Source organism: Stegostoma tigrinum, chromosome 37, assembly GCF_030684315.1.
Source record: "Stegostoma tigrinum isolate sSteTig4 chromosome 37, sSteTig4.hap1, whole genome shotgun sequence".
NCBI classification, from domain to species: Eukaryota; Metazoa; Chordata; class Chondrichthyes; order Orectolobiformes; family Stegostomatidae; genus Stegostoma; species Stegostoma tigrinum.
Window position 1 is genome coordinate 8,419,887 of NC_081390.1, and position 16,839 is coordinate 8,436,725.

Below are 16,839 nucleotides of genomic sequence, written 5' to 3' on the forward strand. Positions count from 1 at the left end.
AACTGCGCACAGTTCTCTAGATGTGGCCAAACCAGCATTTTATAGAATTCCAGCATCACCTCCCTGCTCTTGTTATTAAGTGAAGTGCACAATGCAACAAGCATCCAGCTGTCGCCTTAACCAACTTACCTAAGTGTTCTGCTACTTTCAGGGACCTGTGAATATGCATACCAAGGACCCCTTGATCTCCAGTATGTTTCAGGGTCCCATGAGAGTGTCTTGTTAACCCTTCCTTCTGCATTTGTCACTGCTTTCCCTACCTGACCAGCCCGTTGCTATCCTCTTGTAGTTTATGACTCATTCTTTACCAACCTAACCAGTTTTGTCAACTGTGAACTTCTTGATTATACCCCCTATGTTTGTGTTGATGTCGTTAATTTATGCCAGAAACAGCCAAGGCTCCAGCACTGATCCCTACAAACAAACTTCCAGTCCCCGAACTATCCCTCTTCCAATAACCTCTGCTTCCTTCCTTTAGCCAGTTTTGGATCCCAGGGTTTGTGGACCAGTCTGCCAAGGGAGAAGCTATCAAAAGCCTTGCTGAAAACTATCTGGGTCACAAGATACAATATCCTCATCAACATGCTTGGTTACCTCCTTTAGGAGAAGAGTAGATGAAAATTGTTGACTTGCTTGAATCCAATATAACATTGCTGCACACTGCTAAAATTCAATAATGGCAACACCCACACATACACATACACCCACACACAATTGCTCGGCAAGTGTACAAAATTTGGTAGAGAATGATATGCCCACATTCCTGGATAACCATCAACTTTTTTATTTCATAGGATCCCAACAGTGTGGGAGCAGGCCATTCAGTCCATTGAGTCCAGATTGACCCTCCAAAGAGCATCCTGCTCAGACCCACCCCATCAACCCTGCATTTACCATAGCTAACCCATGTAGCTTGTGTATCCCAGGACTCTGGGCAATTTAGCATGGTCAATCCTCCTAACCTGCACATCTGTTCAGGGAGGCACAGTGACTCAGTGGTTAGTTTCCTCCCACAGTCCAAAGATGTCTAGGTGGATTGGCCATGCTAAATTGCCTATAGTATTCAGGGTTTTGTAGATTAGGTGGGTTATAGGGGGTGGGTCTGGATGGGATGCTCCAAGGGTCGGTGTGAATTTGTTGGGCCAAAGGGCCTGTTTCCACATTGTAGGAATTCTATTCCATTTTTGGATTGTGGGAGGAAACTGGAGCACCTGGAGGAAACCCACACAGACACGGGGGAATGTGCAAATTCCACACAGACAGTCGCCCGAGGCTGGAATTGAACCCGAGCCCCAGGTGCTGTGAGGCTGCAGTGCTAATCACTGAGTCACTGTGATGTACAGGTGTGAGAGGCTGAACACAGGTTCCTTTTGTTTTTGTTTATTTGGGCTGGATGCCAGGTTGAATCTTGTCGAATTGATCATGCATTTCTAATCTCTATTGCACATTTGTTTTTGAATTGCAGAGTTTATCGTCATTCACAATGGCATCATTACGAACCACAAGAATTTGCGAAAGTTCCTGGTGAGTGCTCAGCAGCCCTGAGCTTTCAATACAGTCTTCCTTTGCAGAGTCTATTTAATTGCTGTCCTAGATGTTCTTTCATTTGGCAAAAGCTGTTAAAGTTAATTTCAGAGCAGACATCTGAAAGCACTTCAGGAAATTATGTAGTTTCTGCTGGACAAACTTCCTGATGGTGCTCTTGTTTTCCTCCCCCCAAAATCATCCCACTCCTCCAAGTAACATTTTTACATTGTCTCTCGCATCTACTGTTTGGGGGCTGTCCAGCAACACTTCTGCTCCATTTTTTTCACCGGATGAGTGCACTCATTGGATTTCAGCCAGCACTGACAGAATGGGCTGAATGGCCTCTTCCTGTGTTGTAACTTTCTATGGTCCTGTATGATTCAATCACTTTCAGTTTTTGTGTAGCCGGATGGCTGGTTTGCAATGCAGCGTGATGCCAACAAAGAAGGGCTAATTCGCACATTGGCTGAGGTTACCACGAAGGATTCTTCTTCTCGGCCCCTCCCCACTGTTGAGGCGTGGTGACCCTCAGGTTGAACTCACCACCAGTAACCCCCCTCTCTCTCTCAAGAGAGCAGCCCGTTGGTCTGGCAAGACTGTGGAACCATCTTCTTTTTATGATTCCATAATGAACAGACTTTCTTCAAAATTTGACCCTTAAGTTGATTTTTTACAATACTGAGGATTATATTGCAGCTTGGAATGCGTAGTGTTAAGACATTCTGCGCGGTATTTGGGTTGTACTGTGAATAAGCAGACTTGTTTGTACTGTAGACCTGTGTACATTATAGTTTGCAAAATAGAGGGCTGCGTGCTGCCTTAGGTTCTCTGCTACCATGCAGCTGCTCAACTCAGTTTTGATATTGTTCAAGTCACTGTGTCAGTTTTGGGATTTCCCTGTTACTCTGCTGTAACGGCACACGCTGTTGTCTTTAGGGTGAAACATTAAATAAGAACTGCGGATGCTGGAAATCAGCAACAAAAACAAAAGTTGCTGGAAAAGCTCAGCTGGTCCAGCAGCTTCTGCGGAGAGAAATCAGAGTTAATGTTTTAGACCCATTCACCCTTCCTCAGAACTGATGGTAGCTGGGGAAAGATTGCTTTTTTTTTAATACAGAAGATAGGTTGGGGGCTGAGGGGACAGCAGGAATAGAGCCCAAAGAGAGAGAAGAACAGTTGGACAGACAGGAGACTGGAAAACCATCAGTTTGGGAGAATGAATTAGTGAACAATTAATGGCTAACAATGGGTTGTGTGCAATAGTGAACCATGTGATAGCAAGGCCTGGTGTGTGTGTTTGGGTTGCGGTAAGGGCATAGGAGAAGGTGCCTCAAGCCTTGAAATTGTTGAACTTGATTTTGAGTCCAGAAGGCTGTAGAGTTCTCAAGTGGGAAATTAGGTGCTGTTCTTCGAGCTTGCGCTGAGCTTTACAGGAGCATTACGCTGAGAGGTGTTGGTTGGGGAACATGGCAGTGTATCGAAGTGGCAGGCAGCTGACAGCTCAGGCTCTTTTTTGTTTTAGCATATATAATGTAGGTGTTCTTGTAATGAAACATTAAACAGTCATTTATTGTGAGATTTTGCTGTGCACAAGCTACTGTTTACGCAGCAACAGTGACTGCAGTTCAAACTAAGTCATTGCTCAAGGTGCCTTGATGGGTCTGAGTTTACGAAAGGCAATGTATCAATATATCAATGATTGTTTATCCTCTTGCTTTGATAAATCAGGGTAACTGAGATGATGGCACCTACGCAGATTTGCTGGCGGGAATGTTGCAAGTTACCCTGTCCAATTTACTCAACAACATTAAGTTTGGACATACAGCGTTGCTGACCTATGTGCAGATCCTTTCTTTGTCCCTCTAGTGGTTTGAACTTTATTCCCTTAGTGTCTGCTGTTTGGAATTCGCTCCACAGAGCACTCCAACGCACTGTCCTCCATATCTGAAACACTGTCATTCGGGCAGCTGTTCTGCTGCTCCAAATATCTCATCCTGACTTGATGCTGACTTTTACTTCCTACACCTTCCACAGAGCACCCTGATGCACTTCATACGCAGATATTCCAACTGTTACTCTTGGGGCCATTAACTGTTTCTTGTGCTTTGACCTTCAGGAGAGCAAAGGGTATGAGTTTGAGTCTGAAACGGATACAGAATCGATTGCAAAACTGATCAAATATGTCCATGATAACAGTGAGAATGAGAACATCAGCTTTGCCACCCTGGTTGAGAGAGTCATCCAGCAACTGGTAAGTGGTTGTCATTTGGAGACAAATTTGCTGCTTTCAGGTTAAACAGTATTGTGGGGGATGGGATTACTTTCTGTGCTTAGAAAGATAAATGATATCGAGTAGCTGGCATTCACATAGTGCCCTATGATTGCAGTGTATCTTATACAGAGATTGACATCAATAGTCAACAGGGGACGGGAAGTGAGGCTGAGATCTGCTTTGTTAGAATCTTATGCGCTTTGAGCAGTGCCAAATGTTTTTGGCTGAACTGCAAGCACTGTTTCAGCAAACAGTAATGTCATAGAAACGTACAGCACTGAAACAGGCTCTTCAGCCCAACTCATTCATGCTGATCAGATTTCCTAAACTGAAATAGTCCCATTTGCCTGTGTTCGGCCCATGTCCCTCTAAACCTTTCCTATTCGTGTGCCTGTCCTAATGTCTTTTAAATATTGTAAATGTACCCACCTCTACCACTTCCTCTGGCAGCTCATTCCATACACGCATCACCTTCTATGTGATAAAATTGCCCCTTAGGTCCCTGTTAAAATCTTTTCCTTCTTACCCCAAAACTGTGCCATTTAGTTTTGGACTCCTGTACCCTGGGAAGCGAACCTTGACTATTCACTCTATGCATACTGTTCATGATTTTATAAACCTCTGTAAGGTCACCCTTCAGCCTCCGCTCCAGGGATAAAAGTCGCAGCTACTCAGTGTCTTCACTGCCAACACACTTGACACAGGAAGAAGCCCCAACCACACTTTCAGATGGGGAATGGGAGGAATGTTATGGGTCGTTTACACATCTGGATAGGGAGACCCAGCTGTACTTTCCACACTGAAAGAGGCTTTCTGAGAACTGAAATTTGGATTTGTTTTAAGCATTTTTTAAAAAAAAATCTTCCCCTGGAATTTATCTGTAATAAAAAGGCATTTCTCTGGCACCTTGCTCTCTCTCACTCTTACAACTACAGGAGAATTTTCTAAAAGAAACTGTGGTTGCACCGAATTCACCATAAAGTTTGAGCTAGTGTGCCTTTAGGACCAAAGTGGTGAACAGCTTCTGCCGTAGCTTGTGAACCTGATCGCCTCACGTTTGATTCAGGCGACTGAGGGGCATCAGCAGTGCGCAGTGTACTTGGGGCAGCACGGTGGCTCATTGGTTAGCACTGCTGCGGCTGGGCTTAATTCCACCCTCAGGCAACTGTCTGTGTGGAGTTTGCACATTCTCCCCGTGTCTGCGTGGGTTTCCTCTGGGTGCTCTGGTTTCCTCCCACAGTCCAAAGATGTGCATGTTAGGTGGATTGGCCACGCCGAATTGCCCACAGTGCCCTGAGGCGGGCAGTCTAGATGGATTAGTCATGAGAAGTGCAGGATTACAAGAATGGGGTGGGTAGGTTTGGGTGGGATTGTCAGATGGTCAGTGAGGTCTCAATGGGCTGAATGGACTGCTTCCACATTGTAACAATTCTATGATTTACCTGAGCTCTTTGCCAAAGGCAACATTGGCTAGGATCAGGTCACTTTATTCTCAGATCAGCTCCAACACGCATAACAATTGTTTGGTAAAATATTTTTTAATAGGAAACGATTGATAATGTAATGATGATACTACTGGACAAAGAATTCCAAGGTCCAACTTAATGCTCTGAGGAAATCCTACTACAGCTGCTGGCGGAGTTTCATTGCAGTTCAATAAATCTGGAATTGGAAGCTAGTGTCAGTGAAATTACCGTAACTATTGCAAAAACATTAACCTGGTCCCCTGTCGTCCTTTTTAGTGAAGAGCCCGTCCTTGCCTAGTCTGGCTTGCATGTGACTCCAAACCCACAGCAACTTAGTTAACTCTTACCCTGCCCTCAGAAAAGGCCTGGCAGTGCCAATCAGTTCAAGGGCAATTAGGGATGGGCAACAAATGCTCGCCTTGCCATGTGCCAAGAATGAATAAAAGGGAAAACAAACTGGAGAGGAGAAAGAACCTTGATGGTTATCTGGAGTAAATTTAACTGAGCGAAAATAGTTGTTTAAGGAACACAATTTCTGTGAGAAAACTGAGTTTGCAAATACATTTTAAAATATATGTTGCTTTTTTTAAACAGGAAGGAGCTTTTGCCTTGGTATTCAAGAGTGTCCATTTCCCAGGGCAAGCTGTCTGTACCAGGTAAAACACTTGGCCAGTGTACATTAGGGACCAGTTTGCATGTCTTTTTAACAAACAAAACAGGCTTACTGAATGACAGCCAACTCGGTTTTATTCCATGCAGAAAATATTGGAAACACTCAGTAGCTTCTGGGCAGCTTGGGGATATGCAATAAATGCTGGCCTAGCCAACAACACCCACGGTCCATGAACAAATGGAAATATGAGATTGGCAGAATCTGTGTCGAGAGTAAAACAAGGATGCTTTGTGTCAATGAGCTCTCATCAGCCCTGGGCGTGACGTGTCCCTGGGGTCAGTGCTAATATCCTTATGTTTCTAACCAACACATCCATTTGGTCAAATTTCACTGTGCTAAAAATCTGAAGCAGCAAAGGACTGAGATGTAATACAGCACACAGTATTGCTAGATGTTGCAATTTAAACAACAATGTGCATTTATGTAGCCCCTTTTTTAATGAGACTAAATATTCCCAGGTTCCTCACAGAAGCGTGGTGAAACTGTATTTGACACTGAGCCACATACGGCACTGTGAGGGTGGATAGCCAAAAGCCTGGTTAAGGGCGTAGTTTTAAGTAGCCTTTTAGACCTCTCCCCCCTCCTTTAGGATGGGAATTTCAGAAGTTAGGCTGCTGAAAGCATGGATCCCGTTGATGGGATAACTAAAGTTGGAGATGTTAAAGAGGAGTTAGAGGAGATATTTCAGATCAGGAGGAGTGAAGCCATGTATTTCAAAAGCCAAGTGAGAATGTTAAAATTGAGGCATCGCTTAACTAGGAACCAACGTAGAGCAATGAGAATGGGTTGAAAGCTATATAAAGTGCCTCGGAAAACATTAATGTTTCAAGCTAAGCCATGAGCACAGGCCCAGGGGATATAATGCAAATGGGTGAAAAGGTAAATTTATGTCTCCTGTCAGTCAGTATTTTGAATTGCATGCTGAGTGAGCCGGAATGGTTTTTGTTTACGTAGGAGGTGCAGAGAGAGAGAGAGAGAGAGAGAGAGAGACTGGTATTTCTCAAGATGTGACAGATTTCACCAACTTGGTCGTCTTCCTCCATTATTTGTGCTCCTCATTGTGGCCCTTTATTAGATTGTATATCCTTGAATCAAAATGACAAAGGACAAAAGTAATTTTATTTGCTGCGTGGCCCTGAATGCACTATCAGCCTGTTCGCAGCACACTTTGAGAATTCAGACCACGTTGACTACCAGGGTACTCCGCTGGCAATCTGGATGGAAGGATTTTCTCAATGATGACCATTCTTGTCAAAATGTATGTGTCTGTCTGTTGGAAAATCCACAGGAATGTTAGCAGAGTCTCTACCTAATCAGTCACTCTCTCTGTTTACCTCTGTGGCTGATGTGTATGTTTTTTGTTGTGGAGGTATGAGTAAGATAAACTAATCTCCGAGGGCCCAGCTAAAGTCTGCAATGTTTGGTCAATGGAGCCTAAGACTAACAGAAACATTTTCAGGAAGCATTTGAATGCTTTAAAGTTATTTCTGTTCAATTTTTCAATGCAAATCTTTCAGAAGTCAGAGTTTCACTGCCCCTCTAATCCTACAGTACAGCTTTATTGCTGATTCTTTGCAATAAAACTCTCATTTTAGCAAGTAGTCTCTTCTGATTTTTGCCCTTTCCCTTCTAACTTTTGGTATCAGTTGTGAAATTATCCACTTTTTAACAATAGTGCAAAATATAGTTTATGTTTGAACATTTGGCAGTTCTTAGAAGTTTTCTTTAATGATTTGCTAGAATGTGCACATTGGTGAGGGGCCACTTTTTTTTAATCTCAAATTGTTCTGGTGGTAGTGAGTTGTTTTCTTGAACAACTGTGGTCCATATGGTGTAGACACACCCTACAGCGCTGTCAGGAAGGGAGTTCCAGCTACAATCCAACTACAATAAATGAACCCTTGCAGTGCCAGCAGTAACCCCTGCCTGGTGCTGCCTGGATAGGTGATGGGTCGGCCATTGTTGGTGGTGGGATTGCCATTCTTAAAGGGGCAGTAGTTCTGACGGTAGGCAATTCGTTGCCGAATGGGCATGCAGTTGCACTTGGGGCTTCCAGAAAAGGCTGCAAAACGTTTGCCCCCTGCTTTCTGGGAACTGGACTTTAGCCATGACCATGGCTGATAAACTCAGCCAGTGTGTGTGTGCCAGGCTGTCTTCATTTCTTTCCTAGTAACGATACCTGCTTCCATGCCTCACCCTACATACTGCATCATACTGTGATTCATTGAAGAAAAGGGCTTGTTTTGTGAGGAAAGATTGGTCAGTTTGGGCCTGTATCTATTGGAATTCAGGGCCTTGACAGGATGCTTCGTCTTATGAACCAGGGAACATAGTTTTGAAAATGCTTATTCCATTTAAGCCATTTAATTATGTCATTTAATTAGGAGATTTTCTTTTCCCTCAGGGTCAATATTCTTTGGAATTTTCTTCCCCAGATAGCAACGCAGGGAGGATCATTAAAACTTTTGAAGACTTGAGTTTTTGACTGACAAAGGACTCCAAGGGTAGAGAGGTAAAGAGCAAATTAGGATCGCGCCCACAATCCAATCAGCATTGACCTCTGCAGATTGAAGGAGCCGAGCCACCTACTCCAAATTCCTTGACTTTTTACAGCGTAATTTTAATAATGCCAGCTTCACACTCTTGCGTCCTGTTGTGCCCTCCCGCCTTACTAAAGCTGGAATTCCACAGCATCAAGTTTAAATTAATGACTAACGCTTTTCTTTCTGGCTGTTTTGGTCTTCACCTTCACAATGACATCTTATCCATCAGGAAAGCATGAATTGCTGTTGGAATTATGAGGAGCTGGACTTAGTTGAACATGCTCCTTGGTCATTCACACATTCTCCTGCCCAAAGAAGAAAAAGACTTGAGATGGCACCTTCCATGACCTCAGCATGTTCAAAAGTCAGTGAAGTGTTTTTGTAGCCATCGAACATGGAAACAGACCCATGGGGCCAACCAGATGTCCCAAACTAAACTAGTCCCATTTGCCTGCACTTGGCCCATTTCCCTCTAAACATTTCCTATTCATGTACCTTCCCAATGCCTTTTAAATGTTCTAACTGTGCCTCTCCCGATTTTATAAAGCCTATAAACCCCTATATTTTTTCGGAACCCTCTCCAGCTTGATAATATCCTTTCTATAACAGAGCAACTAGAACTGGCCTCACCAATGTCCTGCATGACCTCAATGTGACTTCCCAACTACTGTACTCAAGGGCCTGAGCAATGAAAGCAACTAACCCAGTTTAACACCTTATCTGTGAGAGGGTAGCTGTGACAGTGCAACACTCTGTCAATGTTGCACTGAATTGACAGTTTAGGATTGGATCTCAAACCTCAGGAGTGGAACTTTGATATCTGACTCTGCCAATGCACGCACCCTCTGCGCTGACACCATTGTTGGTCGAAGTTTTCCCCTCTTTTTGGAGGACGAGCACAAAACCCTCCTGGAGATGGTAGATCTGGGTGTCTTGAACCTACCATTCAGCCTGAGGTAATTCACCACAATCCACATGAGATTTTCACATGATCCTGAGATCTTTTCAGCTGTCTGCTCAGTTATGGAATCATCAGAGAATTGGCCGACTGGACTAAGATTGCCTTTCTAAATGTTGAGGATGACTGGCATTGGAATTTCCAATCTTGACTCTCAAGCTCCCTTCTGAACGAAATGACCTGCCTCACCAACTCTTCACATACCCCATTGCGAGGCATCTTCCATCCATCTTTCAAACATATCACCATCACCTCTACAGTGTGGAAACAGGTCCACACTGACCCTCAGAGCATCCCACCCAGATCCATCCCCCTATAACTCACCTAATCTACGCACCCCTGAACACTATGGGCAATTTAGCATGGCCAATCCACCTAGCGTGCACGTCTTCGGACTGCGGGAGGAAACTGGGGCACCTGGAGGAAACCCGCGCTGACACGGGGAGAATGTGCAAACTCCACACAGACAGACCCCGAGGATGGAATCAAACCTGGGTCCCTGTCACTGTGAGGCAGCAGCGCTAACCACTGAGCTACCATGTGGCTTGGAACAGATGTGTTTGCCATTTAAAATTAATTAAGAAGCCAACCTATAAATAATTAGATCTAGAGAGTATTAAGTTATTGTTCCTCAATCCCTGAAATGTTGGCATTTCTTTCAGTTTGAGTTTTGAGTATAGGAGTTGAGGCATCTTGCTACAGCTGTATAAGTTATTGGTAAGGCCACATTTGGTGCACTGCACACAGTTCTGGGTAGCCCCACTATAGAAAGGATATAATTAAGCTGTGAAGTGTGCGGAAAAGATTTACTGGAATGCTACCTGGACTGGAAGGTTTTGAGTTATGCGGAGAGGCTGGATAGACTGGGACTTTTTTCCCTGGAATGTAGGAGGCTGAGGGGTGACCTTCTGGAGGTCTGTAAAATCATGAGAGACATAGATGTGGTCGATAGCCAACAACTTTTCCCCATGGTAGAGGAGTCTAAGATAGTTTTAAGGTGAGAGTGGAGAGATACAAAGGGTCCAGAGGGGCAATTTTTTGCACAGAGGGTGATGAGCGTCTGCAACAGGCTGCCAGAGGTGGAGACGAGTACAATTATGTCATTTTAAGAAACATTTGGACAGGTACGTGGATGGGATAGGTATGGAGGGATATGGACCAACCGCGGGCAAATGGGGACTGGATTAATTGTGAAACCTAGGTGACATGGACCAGTTGGGCCGAAGGGCCTGCTTTCACACTGTAAACCTCCATGACTCTGTTTTCTTTGGGCCCATCCCAGTGGACACATACAGATTCCTTCCAAAAGCTCTGGTATAGTGCAGTCACAAATGACTCACAGGAAGTTGAGTGTCCTGTTTGGGAACAGAATGCAATGTGTCTTCAAATAGCTCAGCTCTGAGTCAGTAAATTATGACTTCAGGCCCCAGTCTGCAAAATTGAGAGTGTGATCTCGGCTGACCCTCTCTGTAGAACTGAAAGATTGCTTGCACTGTTGAAAGTGCTGGTTCCCAGGTAAATATTAAGCCAAAGTTCAGCCTACTTGGGTGGACATGGACAGTTGCTTGGCACTATTTTGGAGAACAGTTGAGAAATCCTTGGTGTCTTGGTCTGCATCGACCTCTTGATAAACAACACCAGAAGTTAGTGGTGTAACCTCATTGCTGAAGAATTGACAATTTGACTCCAGCAGAGAGTACCACTCAACAAATTTCATTGATGTATGGGTACAGTTACAACTTTTAAAAGACATTTTAGACAAATACATGAACAAGAAATGTTTGAGGAGATATGGGCCATGCTCAGGCAGGTGGGACTAGTTTAGTTTGGGATTATGGTCAACATGGACTGGTTGGGCCGAAAGGGTCTGCATCAGTGCTGTATGACACTATAAGTGGATCTGAATGATCATACTGAACAGTGGGGCAGCTCCTGCTCCTAAACCCTCTGTTCTTGTTTATTCTTGTTTTCTAAAGTGTCATTTGTAGCCATCACAAATTGAATGTTTAGCGCTGTTATTTTTCTTCTATTTAGAAGAGGAAGCCCTCTGATGATTGGTGTAAGGAGTAATCACAAACTTTCAACAGATCACATCCCAGTTCTGTATCGTACATGTAAGTACCATTGGAGCACTCAGAATTGCTCAAATTCTAGAGATTAATATTCGAGAGAGATTGATCCAGAGACCTAGGTCATGTTCTGGGAGCCGAGTTTGAATCCCACTGTGACAGATGGTGGAATTCGAATTCAATCAAAATACCTGGAATTAAGACTGTAATGCTAACCATGAAATTATCTTTGATTGTCTGGAAAAACCCATCTGGTTGGCAAATGTAATTTTTAGGGAAGCAAACTGCAGTCTTTACCCCATCTGGGTCTATGGCTCCAGGCCCACAGCAATGTGGTTGACTATTAACCACTTAGGGATGAGCAATAAATGCTGGCCTAGTCAGTGATGACAGCTGGAACAAAAACAAAGTTGGTGGAAAAGCTCAGCAAGTCTGAGTTCTGAGGAAGGGTCACCGGACCCGAAATGTTAACTGTTTTTTCCTTCACAGATGCTGAGCTTTTCCAGGAACTTCTGTTTTGGTTCCTGATTTGCAGCATCCGCAGTTCTTCTGGTTTTTATTCACTGACTACATCCTGTGAATGAATCTTTTTAAAAAAAATTGAGACTAATTTATTGAGTACCTTAAGATATGGTATCATGTATCACAATATTGGCCAGTGTATAACAACTTGCTGTCAAAGCTTTTCACATTTTACTCACCAGAACAGAATTGCAGAGATGCCAATTATATCTTTCCACAGAAATAACCGAGTTTCTGTACCAAGTGGCTGTTTTTTTTTATTTCATTGGTTTAGTAAAACATGGCCAGAAAAGTCTCTTGGTTCAGGGCTCACCTTAACAGGCTTCAGTGTTCTCAACAAAGGAAATGGAATTGCAGTGGTGATGGTGAAATTCTAAGTATGTTCAGCAGTAGGATCACTGAACACAAGTTAGAAGCACACTAGTGCTCTTGACGAAACTAACAAATTAGATGACAGAGAAGTTGGGAGATTTAAGTATCTATTCCAAATACATCCTGCCAACTGATGACCCCAGTGTTGTCTGGAACAGGGTGTGTTTCTAAGACCCTGGAGACTCCTCGACCAGCGTACACAATAGTAATTTACCCAGGCAACTTAGTGTGTATCTGAAAAGGACTACAGTACACAAGTTTGCAGTCAGTGAACCGGCTCTCAACTTTATTTGAAGACAAGGTTAAGAGTTAAACTTGACACTTTTAACAACTCTATTTCTAATTATCCCAATTCTTTAGACACTTAAAATACTTTGCATGTACTTGTAACTTTGCTGGTCTGACAAGTTGTTATATCTGAATAAAAACCAAAAGAATTGTGCATTCTGTAAATCAGGAACAAATTGTACAGTCTGTTCCTCTCTTCATGGGCTGATTCTGTCTCTGGTTGAGGTCTAGCTGCTCTGGTCACAGCTGTATCCCAATGTACCTCTTGGTAGGCTGGAGAGTGGGGGTACCCTGAGCCCTGCTGGGCTGGGTTCTTGTACCCTCGTGGTTGTCTTCTGGAACTTTCCAAGGAGTTGACCAACCAGATATTGAGTTAGTTGGCTTTATCACTTTGAAATGCTGTTGATGGCTCTCGATGGCCTACTTAACAGTGACCCCTTTGTGTCTGCTGTTGGGGGGACCCGGATATCTGGTTTTATCCCAGAATATACACCTGGTCTTTTGTCTTACTGAGGCATGTCTGCCCCATGCATCTAGCGTTTGTTTATTTGTCAGGAAGGTTTGAATTGTCCCTTCACACTTCTACAAGTGTTCTAAATAACAGCTGAAAGAACTGTGGACGCTGTAAAATCAGGAACAAAAAGACCAAGTTGCTGGAAAAGCTCACCTGATCTAGCAGCATCTGTGAAGAAAAATCAGAGTTAATGTTTCAGATCCAGTGAGCCTTCCTCAGGGAATAGAGCGATATGGACTGTGTGCAGGCAGATGGGATTAGTTTAGATTAGATTAGATTAGATTCCCTACAGCATGGAAACAGGCCCTTCGGCCCAAGAAGTCCACACCGCCCCTTGAAGCATCCCACCCAGACCCATTCCCCTATAACCCACACACCCCTGAACACCACGGGCAATTTAGCATGGCCAATCCACCCTAACCTGCACATCTTTGGACTGGCATCATGGTAGGCACCGACATGGTGCACAGAAGAGTATGTGTTCTGTTCTGTATTAAAATGGGGGAAAGGGCAAGGAGGTAATTCTGTGGTGAGTTTTGATGGAAAATATCTGCATGTTTTTGCCAGGTAAAGAAGTGACAAAATCCTGCCTGGTTTCTCGCACCGATGACACCTCATTGTACCCAGTCGGGGAAGAGAAGTCAGTGGAGTACTACTTTGCATCAGATGCCAGGTAAACCACTTGTTCACCCGAGCTCGGCTTAGTTAGACGTGTATAGTTGGGGAATTCCAGGAAAGGTAAGTGACTTGTAAATGGGGTGCCGTAACTTGTTTCTGTGAGATTTCCCACCTATGGATCTCCCACAGTGCCCCTGATGTGTTGCATGAAGCCCATACATACTGTTTAGCGGCCAAGAAAAAGCTTTGCTAATGGGAGTGAGTCTTTAAGCTGACACCTCTCGTGCTCGCTGTAGGAAAACTGTTAAGGCCTGGAGTTATATAATTGAAACTTCTGGCTTCACAAATCCAGCAGGGAAATGACTGGCGTTCATTGTTTAAGATTAGTTTGCATCAAAGTGCATCATCCTGAGCTTTACTGGTTTGTAACATCAGAGGCAACAGTAAGCCCCTTTTCACCCATGGGTCTCTTTCCTGTGCATTGCTCTGGTAAAGTTAGACCAGGTGTTCTTTAAAGAGAACAAAGACTTTTCATTTATCGTTCATGGAGTGTGGGCACGCTGCCAAAGCCAGGATCTGTTGCCCGTCCTTGAGCTCTGTTTGAGAGGACGGTTCAGAGTTAGCCATCGTTGATGTGGGTCAAGAGTCATAAATAGGCTGGTTTAGGAAAAGTTGACAGATCTCCTTCCCGAAACAACATTCCTGGAACCAGGAAAGACTTTTAACAATAATTGCTCTTAGAGACTAACATTTTAATTGCATGTTTTATGTTAAATTCCACCAACTGCCACAGTAAGATTTGAACCCGTGTTCCCCAAGTGCTGACCCAGCTCTCTGGATTACTTATCTAGGGCCATGACACTACAACACTGTTTCCCAAACAGCTTATACAACTTTGTACGTGCTGTATTAATCTGCTAAAGCAGTACAACATCCAAGTTGCAAAGTCACATTGTTAAGGAAACATGTGATGAGATCAACCAGACTTCAGTCTTTGTGGTAAAGGCTATTTGCGAAATGGAGACTTTGACAAAATTTCAGGGTAAAGTGCTCAACCTTTTCTCGAATTGAAGTTGAGAAGGATGGGCATTCTGACTCTTCCATCATTGGAGTTTCAAATAACTGGTTTTCATTTTGAGGTGCTTGGGGTAACCACTCCTACTTTGTACGTCTGTTCAGTATGTCCAGAGCTTATTGGAAATGTGGAGCGGAATGGTGGCTCAGGGGTTAGCACTGCTGCCTCACAGCGCCAGGGACCTGAGTTCGGTCCCACCCTCGGGCCACTGACCGTGTGGAGTTTGCATGTTCTCCCGGTGTCTGCGTGGGTTTCCCCTGGGTGCTCTGTTTTCGTCCCGCAGTCCAAAGATGTGCAGGTGAGGTGGATTGGCTGTGCTAAATTGCCCATAGTGTCCAGGTATGTGCAGGGTAAGTGGATTACCCATGGGAAATGGTAACAGGGATAAGTTGGGAGGGTGGGTCTAGGTGGATTGCACTTCGGAGGCTCGGTACGAACCTGATGGGCCAAATGGCCTCATTCTGTGGGGCACTAGGGACCTAGTTCGTTTGGCAGCAGTTATAAATGAATAACAAATCTGGTGGCAGAAATGATGGTGTAGTGATAGTGTCACTGAATCAGTAATCTTGAAACTGAGGCCCATTCTCCGGATTCAAATCTCAATGTGGTAGCTGGTGGAATTTTAATGCGAGTAATAGTCTCATCAATTGGAACCATGAACCTATCAGTGATTGTTGTGAAAATCCATTTGGTTCACCAATGTCCTTGTTATGGAAGGAAGTCTGCCATCTATATTTGGTCTGGCCTACATGTGACTTCAGACCCACAGCAAATTGTTCATTGCTTTCTGAAATGGCCAAGCACGCCATTCCACTCAAGGGCAGTTAGAGATGGGCAACAAAAGTACTGATCATACCAGAAAATGCATATCCCCAGTGAAAAATGAATGATGTAATGAGCTGTTAAGGTGCAAAACTTAGCAAGGATTTCAATTAATTGGTGTTGCATTTTATATTTGGCTTGTAATTTCTTTTGGTCAATTAATTCGCGAGTGCACTGATGGTGGCAATGTAGGAGCAAGGTGGGGAAGCAAAGGGAAGGCAAGCCTGAGAGGAGAGAACATAGTGGAGTGTGTTAATGATTAATTAATCATATACAGTTCATTCATATCTTTATAATATTAAGAAGAAACAGGTGGAGGCTATTAACGGTCTGAGTAAATGTCCATAGACCTGCTCCAGAAACACGTAATAACATCTCTAAACCAGTTGATTAGCCAAGTAGGTTAAAATAAAAATAAGTACGTAGGGATGGAGGAGAGGGGCTCTTGTGGTGCTGTGGTAATGTCCCACCTTTGAGCCAGGAAATCTGGGTTCAAGTCCCGCGTGCTCCAGAGGTGTGTCATGGCATCTCTGAATTGGTTGGTTAGAAAATATCCACATACGTGGGGAAGGGGCTCTTGTGGTGCAGTTGTAGTGCAATGTGCAGGTGGACTGGGAAAATCAGGTTGGTAGTGGATTGCAAGGAAAGGAGTTAGTGGAATGTCTACGAGATGGCTTTTTGGAGCAGTTTGTGGTGGAGCCCACTAGGGAAAGGGAGTTCTGGCCTTAGTGTCGTGCAGTGAGGTAGACTTGATAAAGGAGCTTAAGGTGAAGGAACCCTTAGGAGGCAGTGATCATAATATGATTGAATTTACTCTGCAATTTGAGAGGGAGAACATAAAATCACAGGTAATGGTATTCTAGCTAAATGAAGGCAACTGCAGAGGCATGAGGGGGGAGCTGGGCAGAATTGACTTGGAGAGGAGCCTCACAGGCAAGACAGTGGAACAACAATGGCAGGAGTTTCTGGGAGTAATTCAGGAGGCACAGCAAAAATTCATCTCTCGGAAAAAGAATCATGGTACAGGGACAATGAAGCAATCACATGCTGACTAGAGAAGTGAGAGATAGCTTAAAAACAAAAGAGATTATAATTGGCGAATGGCAGTGGGAAGCCAGAA

At 44.0% G+C, this 16,839-nt stretch overlaps 1 protein-coding gene across 1 annotated transcript in view; it reads left to right on the forward strand.

Moving 5' to 3' along the window:
* Positions 1-16,839, forward strand: part of LOC125467588 (glutamine--fructose-6-phosphate aminotransferase [isomerizing] 1-like) — an 81,300-nt gene that overhangs the window by 19,144 nt on the left and 45,317 nt on the right. Inside the window, exons 5-9 of the mRNA XM_048563656.2 lie at positions 1,466-1,524; positions 3,644-3,778; positions 5,860-5,921; positions 11,474-11,553; positions 13,772-13,877. Of these exons, the coding sequence (XP_048419613.1) occupies positions 1,466-1,524; positions 3,644-3,778; positions 5,860-5,921; positions 11,474-11,553; positions 13,772-13,877 (442 nt within the window). The remainder of the gene's footprint in view (positions 1-1,465; positions 1,525-3,643; positions 3,779-5,859; positions 5,922-11,473; positions 11,554-13,771; positions 13,878-16,839) is intronic.